At 47.7% G+C, this 13,515-nt stretch overlaps 2 protein-coding genes across 23 annotated transcripts in view; both read right to left on the reverse strand.

Moving 5' to 3' along the window:
* Positions 1–5,984, reverse strand: part of ldlrad4b (low density lipoprotein receptor class A domain containing 4b) — a 47,608-nt gene extending 41,624 nt beyond the window's left edge. For 3 of the 4 annotated variants that reach the window (XM_081695985.1, XM_081695986.1, XM_027000063.3), the window contains exon 1: positions 5,826–5,984. The gene's annotated coding sequence lies outside the window, so the exon portion shown is untranslated. The remainder of the gene's footprint in view (positions 1–5,825) is intronic. The other variant, XM_081695984.1, reaches the window with a different exon arrangement.
* Positions 5,985–6,640: 656 nt separating this feature from the next.
* ptk2ab (protein tyrosine kinase 2ab) overlaps positions 6,641–13,515 on the reverse strand; it is a 56,908-nt gene continuing 50,033 nt past the window's right edge. For 17 of the 19 annotated variants that reach the window (XM_081695970.1, XM_081695971.1, XM_081695969.1 and 14 more), the window contains 6 exons: positions 12,620–12,682; positions 11,350–11,389; positions 10,993–11,096; positions 8,956–9,111; positions 8,228–8,308; positions 6,641–8,017 (listed from right to left, as the gene is read on the reverse strand). In XM_081695970.1, coding sequence (XP_081552096.1) covers positions 7,808–8,017; positions 8,228–8,308; positions 8,956–9,111; positions 10,993–11,096; positions 11,350–11,389; positions 12,620–12,682 — 654 coding nt within the window. In that variant the 3' untranslated portion in view covers positions 6,641–7,807. Of the gene's footprint in view, positions 8,018–8,227; positions 8,309–8,955; positions 9,112–10,992; positions 11,097–11,349; positions 11,390–12,619; positions 12,683–13,515 lie in introns of those variants that run through there. The other 2 variants (XM_081695976.1, XM_081695981.1) reach the window with 2 other exon arrangements.

The raw sequence follows: 13,515 nt of genomic DNA on the forward strand, positions 1-13,515 counted from the left end.
TCATGGCTCTGAATGTTATCTTACACATTCCATATTTGAAAAAGAAAGTGTGAGGGAGGACTACAAGGATGTGGTTCCATTATTCATCCTGGGATCAATTACAGCCGGATTCGTCGCAGAAGCTAGGCTCTCTGCAATCCATCAGGATCGTATTTCTCCTGAAACCAACACATTGTCTCCCTCACTCACACACACACACACACACACACACACCCCCATTCCTTATAATCTCAAATTAGCTACTGAAGCTCCAGACAAATCAATGAGAGGCTCCATTGGGACACCCCCCACTGCGTCTGGACACAGAGTCCTTTGGCTGCGCCGGCGCACACAGCTGGGGTCAACCGGGGTGAAAGCCGATGCACAAGGCGACCCGGCCGGGGACGGCTATGCGTGGAGCGGAACGTAAAAGGGAGCGGCCGTAGCAACCAAAGATAACGGCACCGGAGTCAAACGTCGTCAAGAGTCAGACGCTGCCCGCTAACGAGGCTGTGGCATGACATACTTAGACGCAATCACAGCAGCACGGTGTGCTGCGGGTAAACACTGTAGTAAATGTAACTGAGGTTCTTTGTTAATTAATTAAAAAAAAAAAAAGATTAATTATGCTAATGATCTCATGTCATTGCACAGTTTGTTATAGCTTGGTTCAGATCCCAAAACAGAAAGTCACTAAAAACACTCAAAAATAATTATCTGGATCTTATTGTTAGCTGAATTTATGTACTAAATAAGTGCAGTTCTACTTTTGACAGACGTTTAAGGTTCCAGAGGGGCGCATTAAGGTTGTCGTAGGATGTTTGGTCGTGGCGTTCCCTCACACAGACCCGCTGAAGGGCGCCGACTGGAGTCATGCACAACAGGGGAAGAACATTGCTGCATTGCAGCATTTCTGAAGCCACATGGCAGAGAACACCGTCAGGCTCCCCGTCCCATTACTGCTCGATTACCGGCCCTTTAATAACCAGCGGAAGCCCCCCCCACCCCACCCAAAAAGGAGTGGGGGGGGGGGGGGGAGTGTCAAAATTTTGATAAGCATCGCTAAGTTGAGGGGGCTGTTAAGAAAGCGCGGGAGAGGGGGTACTGCAGGGCGCTTTTTGTCTCAGCGTTTCCGAGAAGGCAAAATTCACTCGAAAATCCATTCGGACGAAAGAGAGACGGACAGTTTCGACCGTATAACCCGGTAATGGTTCTGTCAGTCATGTGGGAAACAGTTCGCCGTGTTGCGTTTTCCACGCGCGGAACTCTGATGTCTAAATAAAAGAGAAATAAAATGTAAAAAAAAATTTTTTTTTAAGATATGAAGCGAGCGGTCAGACTCTGTTAAATGAACAGATCTTGAATGGCTACTTAACCTTAGGTGTCCGAGCGAGCGCCACCCCCAAGTGGACCTGGAGTGATCGTTTTTACCACCCGCTCACGCAGGTTTAGACAAGGGCTGTACCGATACGTCGAGCCACGATTCATCGCGATGCAGAAACGTGGCGATTGACAATATCGTCTAATGGTCTGAACACCAGAGGTTGCGCTGGACCTAACGCACTGGTGAAGCGTTCACCAGCACGCTTTCATACATTAGCATGTTATAAACCAACGTTCCTTGAATTTTGCCCGCTTTAATTTTAAAAGAACGCCTTCACTTGGTTATTTAATATATAGTAAAGATACATTTTGCTTTCAGTACTTTGTTTTCAATTGTAAACTTCTGTTCCTAATTTCTTTTAATTGCAAGGGACTAAAGATTCTTGTTTAAAAAGCTATACAATAAAAATGGGCAATTTATTGCATTGTTTCTACACTTAAGCAATATTTCCCCCCCCAAAAATAATTTGTTTCAAATATTGTGAAAAATCCGAATCGTGAATCCAGTGAAGTAAATCGTATCGAATCAGAAGAAAAGTGCATCGTTACAGCCCTGGTCTGAACCCACGAGTGTGTGCACAAGACACCGCCACAAGATCGATTCCTGACATGCATATTTGGACAGGCGCTTCCTCTGTGGGCGGACGACGCAAGCGTCCGAGGGTCAGGTCAGCACGCGAGGTGGCGCTGGACGCCGGCGGGGGCGCGCTCGGCCCCCCCGCCCAGTCCCCAGCACTGGCAGGGAGGCGGATTAGAACCCTCCCTGGGGCCAGTGAGCCTCCATCTGTCGGCCCGGGGAGGACGGCGGGCAGGAGCCCTGTCCCTGCGATCATGTCCCCGCCATATGGCCTGGCTCTCACAGCCTCTGCGAGAATCCGGAGCTGGATCGGGGAAGGCCTCGGAACCCGGACCGATGCAGCAGCGTGTCCGCACACCGCCGCGCCCCGAGTCTTACGCTTTCTCATGAGATTAATTTTAGCCTCGGGCTTACTGCAGGTACAAATTATTCCTGTGTGCAGTGGTATTCAATTCTGGACCTCGAATCCCTATGCATAATACTGCTCCGTTGTTATTATGGAATGGGCAGACGGCGGAAAATTAAGTATGAATGCATAAAAAGCATGCGGCCTTGTAGATGATTAAATGATTAATGTAACTGGTAGGCCACTTCGCCATCACGCCTGACTCCTGGGTGAAGGGAGGGCGGGAAATCTGACACACCCAGACCTTGAGGAGTACGATTTGAATACCTCAGCTCTATGCCAAGCCATGATGCATGTGGAAATCTTTCAGAAATTCCCATAAAGCTTTTACGCTCTACGACGCCCCTGCGTGCCAGGAGGTTTACTATGTCGTTAGCCAAGTTTGAAGCGAAACGCGGAAAGCGGAGGGTAAGCGTGCGAGCCGTGACCTGGACGCAGCCGCGGAGGGCAGGACGCTGGCTCCGCCTGCCGTTTTTCGTGCCAGAGGCGATGATGTCACGGGCATGGAGAGGGGCTGCTTGGCATGCAACGTTGGACGGACAGACGGGTCGCTGTGCGACAGGAAGCTCCTCCCGAGGAGCAGCGGGCGTTCCGGACGGGAGCGGCCGCCGAGCCCAGCGGACGACCGCCTCGTTGCCAGGAGCACGGACCAGAAGACGACGCGTGCCACGTCTGCGTCTCAAATACCGAGCAGTCAAGTGTCGACGCGGGACTCCACAGGCACGACCCTTTCGGTGTCCACAAGCTGGTTTGCGCGTGAGCGTGCTTTAAAACGGCTATGCCGGGTTGCAAGAGCCCCTCAGCAGACAGAGTCACGGACCAAATAACGGCTCTTTGTGGGCAAAGACGTGTTGTCAGTGAAAACTCAAAACACCAGGGAGAGGAGAGAGAGACAGACACAGTGAGGTGCAGCTAACCTTAGCAAGCCCGTTAACCCCCCCAAAACCCAGCCTACTGATCAAATTACTGACACTGCGCTCGATGTGCCACCGTGCACGGTTACACTTGGCTCGGCGCCACGGGTACAGCGGCGAGCTGCCACCCAAGTGCCCCTCAGCGTGACTGGAGACGGTGGCATCTCCAGGGCAACACAGACTCCACAGACCACCACCACAACAGGGAGACCAGCTCACTCAGCCTTACAAACTCTACGCCTCGCCACTACCCAGGAAGAAGGCTGAACTCGTCTGACACAGAGCAGCACGTCATGCGAGTAAATGCATTATTGTGGGAATGAACAGGTTTTTTTTCTGGTGAGTGAACTTGAAGGAAGGTTTGTAAATAAAGCAAAATTAATGGACAGGTTTGCCATTTTTCCAAGGCACAGTTCATTTTCCATCATTTTTACACTGGCACAACCATGCTGACAGCTTTAGTGCTGAGAAATGTACTGTTCCTCTGCAGATTCTATGTGGATTGATGGTTTAAGCCTTAAAAAACCCAGATTCATCGACTTTCTAAAAACATGGAAGAGGCAAGTATACTTGGAGCACATTTTGAGTAAGTGTAGGCTATTAGATCATATTTAATCTTTGAAACGACTTCTGATTTTTGCAAGACATTACCATCATTTACAACCTTCCATATATATATATAAAAAAAAAAAGTCAATAAAACCTTTCGGAAAGCAAGGTGTAAATTCCCCCCCCCCCAAGTTCAACAACAAAAGACACGATCTTGGCGAGTAAACTAAGCCTCCAAACATGTTAGAAACTATTTGGACTGTATCTGAACTTCAGAGATGAGAGCAGCAGTCGCCAGGTGGTGCAGTACACGCAGCTCAGGACTGAGCAGCAGCTTGCGAAAAGGAGCTCACTGTTGCGTTCTGTCTGGCAGCACCCGACGTAGCCGTGCCTGTGTACCACAAGTAGGCCAGCGCCCACAGTGCAGAGGAAAGGGCACAGTGATCTGTGTCTGTAGCCATGGCGAAGGCTGGTCACGACAGCCCCAGGCAACACACTCGCTCCAAGTTTGGGTACAGGGAGCTGGCAGGCCCTCCATCTACCAAGCGCACACACAGTGAGGACTCCCACTGAGGTTCAGGGACTTCCAGTTCGAGACCTGGACACATACCATCAACGTGGAAAGGGGGGGGGGTGCGCTAAATGTAGTACAATAAAAGGGGCACATCAACACTAGCATTTCCATGTTACAAACCAAACAGGACACAGATGCATAAAGTGAAGACGCTTCAAATTGACTAGTAGTCCAATTAGGCAACAGTGGACATGGTGTGTAGCAACACCGCAAAACCAGGATCAACCCATTACATTTAATCCACAAACACCCCAAAGCTTCCGCAGGTGGACTGGGTTTGTCCAAGCAGGCGGCCCGAGTGCGGGTTGGGGTAGAGGCCACTGCGCTGCAGTTTCGTGTTTTTCACGGCGTCGACGCACCTGAGTCAACTCCTCACAGCACTAGCGACTCATGCACTCGCGCGACGGGGGCCCGGGCTGAGGCTGCGCTCGCGGCTGGACCCGAGCGCCCGGGCAGACGTCATCGCCTTGGACACCAACACTGACGAGCAGTTTCTTTGCCAACCAGACACTTACGTGTAAAATTATTTTATTAAGACACTCACGGCTGCTTGATGCATTTGTCAGCAGAGCTAGCAAGACTATGATCAAGTTGAAGTCCAAGACGCCAGACCGTATTAAATGCTGACAGGAAACGAGCTAGCTGCAAGCAACGATAGGTACATTCCCTAGAGCAAGTTTGCGGTTGCTGATTAGGAAGCTAGATGGTGTTTGTTAATAGTAAAACATTTATTAGCTAACCGTTCGCAGAAGAAAATGCAAACGAAAGCAGACTGGTATTCAGCTTCGTCTCAGCTAGATAGTTAACCAGCTCATCGATAATCTAGGATAGTTGTGTTGGCCAACTTGCTTTGCCTGCGACTTAATTCAGCAACATCAAGTTTTATAGCTATAGCTCACCAGCTAGATACCAAGTTTGCTCATTTCCTGCTGTCTGCCCGCGATATCTGCAACAATTCTATGAAATCCGTCAGTCCGCTTTGAACGCTACGATTGGCGAGAAAACTAAGTTAGCTGCTAAAATTGTTTTATAAAAATTCAACTGAGGCAACTAGCTAAGCATTTTGCTACATACTATTTAAAACGAGATAACCGCTAGCTAGCTAATGCGAGAATCTTAGTACTGCACAAGGTTAAACTAGTCGGCTGCAGTAATGATAGGACTGCTCGGTCTAAAAGAAACAGATCTGCAAGGCTCGCTAGCTGCACCGCCAGACCTGGAGTCGGCTGGGCATCGCCACCGCTTATCTGGCCTTTCAGGCAAACTAGCTGGCGGTTAGGTACGAAGTAAAGACGGCCACATCAACTTTTCAGCCCATCTAAATCCCACCGGCTTCAGCTTCTCGTCCACATCACCGTGCATCCGCGGCGGCCGTAGGGCAAGTGGCAGAAGTGCAGCTGCGATTCACTCCGAAATAACAAGGCAGGAATGCTGTCGACTTACCTCTTAAAAGAGTAATCACAAACTAGCACAAAAATAATAGTGTTTGCGTCCGCGATGAGGACGGTATCTGCGCCTGCTGGCTTGTGATGGTCCAGGAGCGATGACCTGGATTTCACTACCAGACACGACACAGAGGCATGAGAAGGCAGGGCCATGGCGGACCGTGGCGACTCTTCAGCGTAAAAGTCCTGCAGTTACCTCCTGAAATTCATTAGTAACGCATTAAGAAATATTACGCGCATATCATATATATGGTTTTAAAAATGCCTTGTTTAAAAATGCTGCGAACATATGGCAAAATGAACGAAGACTCACAATCGTACGGGTGCAAACTAATTAAGACATTAAAAACTTATCTAATCTATTATAATTTTTCAATAGCGTTAGTTTATTTTGCGAATTATTCGTTTGTAAATACTTTAGATGTATCGTTATTAATTTTTTAGTTCAATGGAACGCTAAGTATAGCTAAAAGCTATATGCCGCCCTCTAGTGAAATTAAGAGTATATAACTATAATTTATTTTCTATACAGTTGCAGACATGTCTGCGCATGCTTTTGAAAATATGGGGCATAGAAAAGTGTCCTGTCCTCGGCTGCAATGACAAACAGCTTCTCATGATCGCGAAAAGCATTCTCCTCCTAACACGGCCAAATCAGCTTTGCGAACGGTGACCAGGAATGCTGGACATACAGCCAAAATGAAAATATCTTGTGAGGTTAAATGGTAACTAGTTACCAGTGAACGAAGGAAGTGAATATACCACACAACTAGAGCACTGTTGAGTTTTGGTAAAAGAGACATAAATGACAAATTATACCTTTAGGTCTATATGATTCAGTCGGTTAACATTTTTACACTTGAAGTCATTTTAGAATGACAAAAATCCAGTGAATGGCAACCCGACACAGGGGCTGTATACAAACATGCAGTCATTACAACAGAAGGATGTTCTGTGTAGTCGGTACCAGCACATTCTTGAGATTCACTATGGGCACAGACTCGTGTGGTGTTTGTTACTTAAAAAAAAATAACACATGACACACAGTCTTTGCCTCTGCTCTGCAAACAAGTTCTGTAAAATCTTTGAAAATTATAGGACTCTGTGAATGGAAACTCAGGAGAAAACAGATGGTTTAAGATATGTGTTTATGGATCTGAGCATGTTCAGTCTTCTGGTGGACCATAAATAAGTATACTTTTGCAAATAGGTTTTAGCAAAGCCACCGAATCCTCTACCCATAACAGTCACAGGCGTACACAGAGACATTCACTCTGTTGTTGTTTTTTGTTGTTGTTTGTTTGTTTGTTTTTATTTTAGTCATATCTTTATTTTATTCCTAAGTGGCACATAGCCAAAATATACAATCCTCTCCTGCAGAGTCCTGGACGGGCAGATGAAGCCCTTGCTCCGCATCTAGATGGAACACCCTGAAACTGAGCTGGATTCGCTTGTTCAGTTCTGCCGCGCCGGCGAGTGTTCCAGGGCCCCTGCAAAGCCGTCTCTAGACTCTGTCCAGTCTAGCCATGGAGCGGAGGCTGGCCAGGCAGATACAGAAATGGTAGATACAGTGTGAGCACGTCTTCCGCTCTGTGGTGACCTATACAACAGTCTGGGATTTCCGTTCCAGTGGCACTTCATCAGTCCAGTCGTCGTGCTCCTCCTCCTCTTTAGCGTAATGTGTCAGTGCCACACAGGCCCCACGGCGAGTGCTGTCGCCAACGTTGGCGTCTGATGCGGCCGCTTCCTTCAAAACCGGCCCTCCGGAGTCCTCACAGGCCCCCGGGCATCTGGCAGCATGCCAGACTGGGCGTGGGCGGAGCCTTGCAGCGTCCCGGGTGTCCTGGCACAGAAGCCCGTGCCGGTTCAGCAGCGGGGCGGCCGGCCGCCGCGAATTGCTCGAGTCCTGCGGAAGCCCCTCCGCATGGGCTGCCTGGCTGGGAGCCCCCTCTGCCTTGGGGATGGGGGGGGGGGAAATCGCTAATGCCGTGCCCGGCCCAGGATTTTCAGCCTGGCCTGGTCGATCACATCCAGCAGGTTCTTGGCGTCGACGGCGAGCGCGTGAGCCGCCGTCAGCATCTGCTTCTTGTAGTCCTGTTGCAGGCTGGTCATTACGTACTGCTGGGCCAGCTTCATCTTGTTGATCAGCTCAGCCAGGTCAGAGTTTAGCAGCTTCTGAGCCATCTCCACCTGGAGAGCAGGACAGGCACAGGCGCTCATTAGCAGTGCTCGTGTGCGCTCATTGTTATAAGCTATTATATAGCAGCATTATATGGTGATTAAAGAATTGAATATATGGGTATAGTTGGTGCGTTATAGTGAGCACTTCAGTATGCGTGTAAGTCAGCAGGAATTGTATGGGAAATTTTGTGTGTGTGTGCGCATGCGCATCCATAGTACCTCTCGATGTGTGTGAGTTGGCAGTAAGGGAATTGTCTCATCCACTGTGGCTAGCAGATTCCTCAGTGCTAAGCCGACCTCCTGAAACACAGGTAACACTTCACTTTAACACTGATTATGTATGTTTCATGCAACCATTTACAGCTTCATTTGCCAAACAAACTATACCTTGATGTTATTTACTTCATATAAAATCTGAAATTACGATAAAGCAATATAATTGTTGGGTAATTGCTGAATGAACACAAAATAGTGAAATCACAATATTATATTCTCTTTCCTCAAAAATAAATGTTTCAGTCCTTATTGCAAATCTCTATGAGATGACGCTGCGACTGGCTCGTCTTCGTCTGCCCTTTCTGTCCATTTCAGCACAGCAGATTTCATAACGGCTTATGCTAGCAGGGCCAAGTGCCGGCACTCAGAAACCAGCTTTGGAAGAGTCCGACGCACTGTGTGCATTTCCACATCCATTTACATTTTCATTCATTTATAAATGGCTTCTTTGGTTTTCGTTGCTATTCGAGAAAATCTATGACATCAAACGCCGTTAAAAGTCTTAACACTTAATTGCAATGCCTTCAATGACCTGGAAAGGTCTGTCTAGATAACTAAAACTAAAGTGTGATTAATTAAAAACAGTAGTGATATAAATAAATTACATAATAGTCATGGGTCACGTTTCTTGAGTAACTGTGGTGCCTGATGTGTGCACGTGCACGGCGTACCTTCACCATTGGTACGTACTCCTCTGGTGGAGCCGGTTGGATTTTGCTGGACATCTCTATCACGGCCTTCACCAGAGCTGTCACATTCTCATACACTTTATCGTTGGAGCGGTCCAGATTAGCTGTAGGGGGAGAGCTAATCTCCTGAGGCTGGATCTGAATTAAGATTAAAAAAAAAAAATTATTATATTACACACGCAAAAAAAAAAAAAAAAACCTAAAGTGCAACAACCCCTTGGGTGCGACCGAAAGCGTTAAAACTCGTTTACTACTATGTTACATTTATTGTACAGCATACAGCAAAGACATGGTGGCAGACTGTAATTTCAGATTTTCTCTAACAGGTGGCAGTACACTGCAGATTATCACACAAGAAGCAACACCATTCTAAATGCTTTAGTAGGGTTAGATAGTCCCTTAATCAGCAAATTATGATCAGGATTATAAAACACCTAAATGTAGATTAATAATATTAAATGACCAGGAAATTGCATAATCTTCACTAAAAACGAGGACTAGTTGCTAGGAAACGACATCTGGGCTGGTGCTGAGAATGAAAGGCCCGGCGGCTGCAAGGAGCAGCGCGTGCTTAACACGAAGTGAAAATCTGATATATTTACACCCAAGAATGAAAGCTTTCACAATAAAATGTGACACTTGCAAGCCAGACACCTTGTTATGCGTCGGAAACCCATCAAACCCACCCAGATATTTTATCAAAACCCGGCCAGATCTCTCCCCCAGCTAAAAATTGGCTACACTTCTGTTTTCTCAGACAATTATCTTTAGGTTTTGCTACATTTATCCACCGTGCAGGTTAAACAACTGAAACGCATTTGTAGTGGAGAAGAGATCACAAAGTTTAGAGGACAACAACAGTACAGCACTTGATAGGAAGCTTGTTAACAAGGGTTCCATTTGTGCCCTCACAAAAAGAAATAAAAAGACAAAACAAAGCGTGCTTGCCAATCATTTAAAACACACAGAATTGCTACACCAAGCAGACAATCATGTGGTTATCACCATGGTATGACAGGAACATAAACCCTCTGACAACTTTAGGGGTCGTGAAGCGAATGAGACAGCTCGGATTAATACAGCCGAACAGCGACACAAAGTAATTTTTGGCTCATGTCCTGAAAAGTGACAGGCGTGCAGACAGAGGTAGAGAGAAAGTCCACTCGGTGATCTTACCCTCCAGGGCTAAAGGTGCAAAAATAGGCAGAGAACAAGTGTGGTTTGGCAGTGAGGAGAGAGACAGGGGAGAGAGAGAGAGAGAGAGAGAGAGAGAGAGGCAGACAGAGACAGACACAGAGACAGAGGAATTAATGTAGTGATACAAACGCATGCATCATTTCTTCATACATGAATACATGAAAGAAGTAGAAACAGAGAGAAAGACCAAACACATGAGCTGCTTTTCACAGTCTGTAAATTTACAGTTTAGTTCTAGAGACCTGAAGGGGCTGCATGTTTGGTCTGGTACTTCCATTCAACACTCTGGACACTTTGCACTCCAGTGCACTTCTGCATGGGACTCTGTTCTGTTCGCAGCTTGTGAAATCCATTCCAAGCTTTCTTAACACCCTTTGACAGGAACTGTAATGTAGGGTGTGTGTATTTGTGTGTGTGTGTATACTTTTCTAAATTTCATTGTGTGGATAGATGCTCAAAAAATATCTGATTCACTCAAAATGCAGCATAGTTGAATTAGCTACAGTTCAACTGACAAACTCGCAGCTGAGGCTTGGAAAAAGTTTGCTTTCTGATCCCCTGTTACACTAGAACCCATTAAGCATCTATATTCCATGTACACAGGACTGAATGAGTGCGTTTTTAAAGGTTTCCAAGCAGAGGGAGCAGCCGACAGCACCGTGTGCCGGGCCTCACGCGTCGCCATGCTTCTGTCTAAACGGAGCACGTCGTCCCCGACAACCACGACGGCGGAGACAGTGACGACTGCTGCCGTTTCTTACGACGGCGCATGGGCCTGTGGCCTGCCTGGGCTGCGCGGGGTCCCGGGGGGGCCCACTGTACCTTGACTCCGTCGTTGTAGCTGTCCACAGGGCCGAGGCAGGACGCGGGGGCGGGGTACGCAGGGGCTCCTGGACGGGGAGGCTTCTTCGGAGGAAGCACGTGATCTAAAGGGAAGGCCAGCAGCAGCCAGACTTAGACCCAGACCACTGCTAATATTTATAACCTCTCTAGGATGTCAGCATAAGAACGCAAAGGCACGCGCTTCCTTGACTGAAACCAGAGGCTTTGAGAGAGTGGAAACGACTACGCCGAGCCAAAGAAGAACGCCACAAGCATTAGTCATCAACCAATCTGTTTTCTAGAGCCTCTCAGTGTCAACGGTGAGCAGGAGACTCGGTGGGGTCGACGGGGGGTTACCTGGTTTTCCCACAGGCTGGCAGATGTGCTGGTTTCCTGTCTGCATAAATAAACAAACAGAAACACCCTCAGTACAGAAGAGCCTTCCACACGCACACAGGCACACACACTCCACTCCACAGGGGAGAGGCCAAAGGGCTACAGTGGACCAACCCAGCAGACTACTATTTTCACCAAATCAGCAAAAAGAGGCTTGTTTTCATCAGTTCTGATCATACAGGATGCTGCAGCCTAGACCCCGACCTCAAACACAACCCTGCCTAGACCCTGATCAACAAGTCCAAAAAATCCAACTCCCGTGGCACCTAGCAAGCCACCGACACCCAGCATGCAAACACTCCTTTACGGACAAAATGGAAACGCACCAACCACACTTCGCTGTGTACAACAGCATACATTATTCATTAAAAAAAAAAAAAAAAAAAAAAAAAAAAAAACAGCAAGTGTTTCTTTAAAGGGGATTCTTTTGACTCAATACATGAGTTTTGCAGATCACATTGATAGAGGAACATTGATTGGATTCCATGTTGGGCTGCGAGCTGCAGAAATTCCTTTTGGCCAGTGGGGGCAGTAACATCCCCAGAGGGGTGTCTACCCAGCACTCCTCTAAAACGATTAGCAGAAGCAGCTATGCTGAAAGGGTCCTACCATACACTACTTATTTATAAACTGATGGGGGGTTTTTTAATGTAAAAAAATATATATATATTTTCTTCAGATTTATCCATTTTCAATATTTAAAAGCAAACCAAACTAAACGTGACTGATGTGGAATGTTTTGGAGTGATAACTACACAGCAAATGTCACACTGCCATTTTCTGTTTGGTGTAGAGGGCAGGTTTGCAGGGAGAATGTGCTAGCGCGTGCGCACCCACCCACCCACCCATCCACCCCCACACACACACACACCTGCATGCCTACACACACACACACACACACACACACACACACACACACACAAAGAGCAAGGCCTGACAAGTTTGAAAGCTAACTTTACAAACCAATGTTGCCAGTAACATTCACGAGTGTTACTTGTATTGTTGGGATCAGTGCAAGGCAATTAAAATTAACCCTTTAGAGTTCATGTACTATTAAACAAGAGGCATTGCACATACATGCTCACCATCTCACCATCAAAAGTGTGATGAGGCAGGCACTAATGAAGACTCGAGTGTGCATGTTCATGCCCAGAACTGTTTATTATGAAAAAAGAGGAAACTCCCAGTGTCTGCACCAAGCCGTGGAAAACAAACAAAAACAGAAACTCACTGGTCCCTGGAGACTGCAGTCTTCCCGGTCTATACTGCCTCTGGAATTCCTAGAGTCTGGTTTCTGACAGAAAGAGAAAAAAGAAAAAAACAGGATAGACAGAAAGAGTGAGAGAGAGAGCGAGAGAGAGAGAGAGAGAGAGAGAGAGAGAGAGACACAAGAAAAGACACAGTCAGAGCAGTAGAAACATCAAGTACAAAACTTCAGAGAACACTAATGTCCACACAAACTCTTCCTTCTGTAGTTTATGTATCAACATGATTCCCAAGAAAGACTGTAACATCGGGCAGAGCAGAAAGAGAAACAACCGAGAAAAGCCTTCCACACATCACCCAGCAGTCTGCTGGGAAAACCAGAGACAATCTGTCCTGTACCTCAGTAGTCCCAGCATGCTCATAAGATCACAGCACATTTCAAAGCGACGGTCTGCAGGCAAAAGCATCTACAAGCATCTGTAATTGCTCAGTATAATCACGCTATGCTGCAGCTCGCTGCCCTTCCACAGCATGACAGTGCCCAACCTTTGCCCACCACTGTACCAGCTTGCCAAAGCAGGACTTGAAGACCTGCATCCTGATCCTGGGGTTCTCCCCGCAGGGCCGTGCGTGGCGCGTTCCGAACGTAACGAGGAGCGCAGCGCCGTAGCTCCATTCACGGAGGACGTGTTCACCCAGAGCTGCCTGCTGCAGCCAGGCATGCCTGACCCACACCGGGCCCCTCCCACCAGGCCCCTCCCACCAGGCCCCTCCCACCAGGCCCCTCCCACCAGGCCCCTCCCACGGGGCCCCTCCCACCACACGAGCCTGGACGGAGCCGTGCCGAGTCTTTCCGCCGCTCCACTCTCCTCCCACTTTCTCCTCACCTCCCTTCTCTCTCTCTCTCTCTCTCTCTCTGCC

This window comes from Electrophorus electricus, chromosome 14 (genome assembly GCF_041902795.1).
Source record: "Electrophorus electricus isolate QZ-2024a chromosome 14, ASM4190279v1, whole genome shotgun sequence".
Taxonomy (NCBI): domain Eukaryota; kingdom Metazoa; phylum Chordata; class Actinopteri; order Gymnotiformes; family Gymnotidae; genus Electrophorus; species Electrophorus electricus.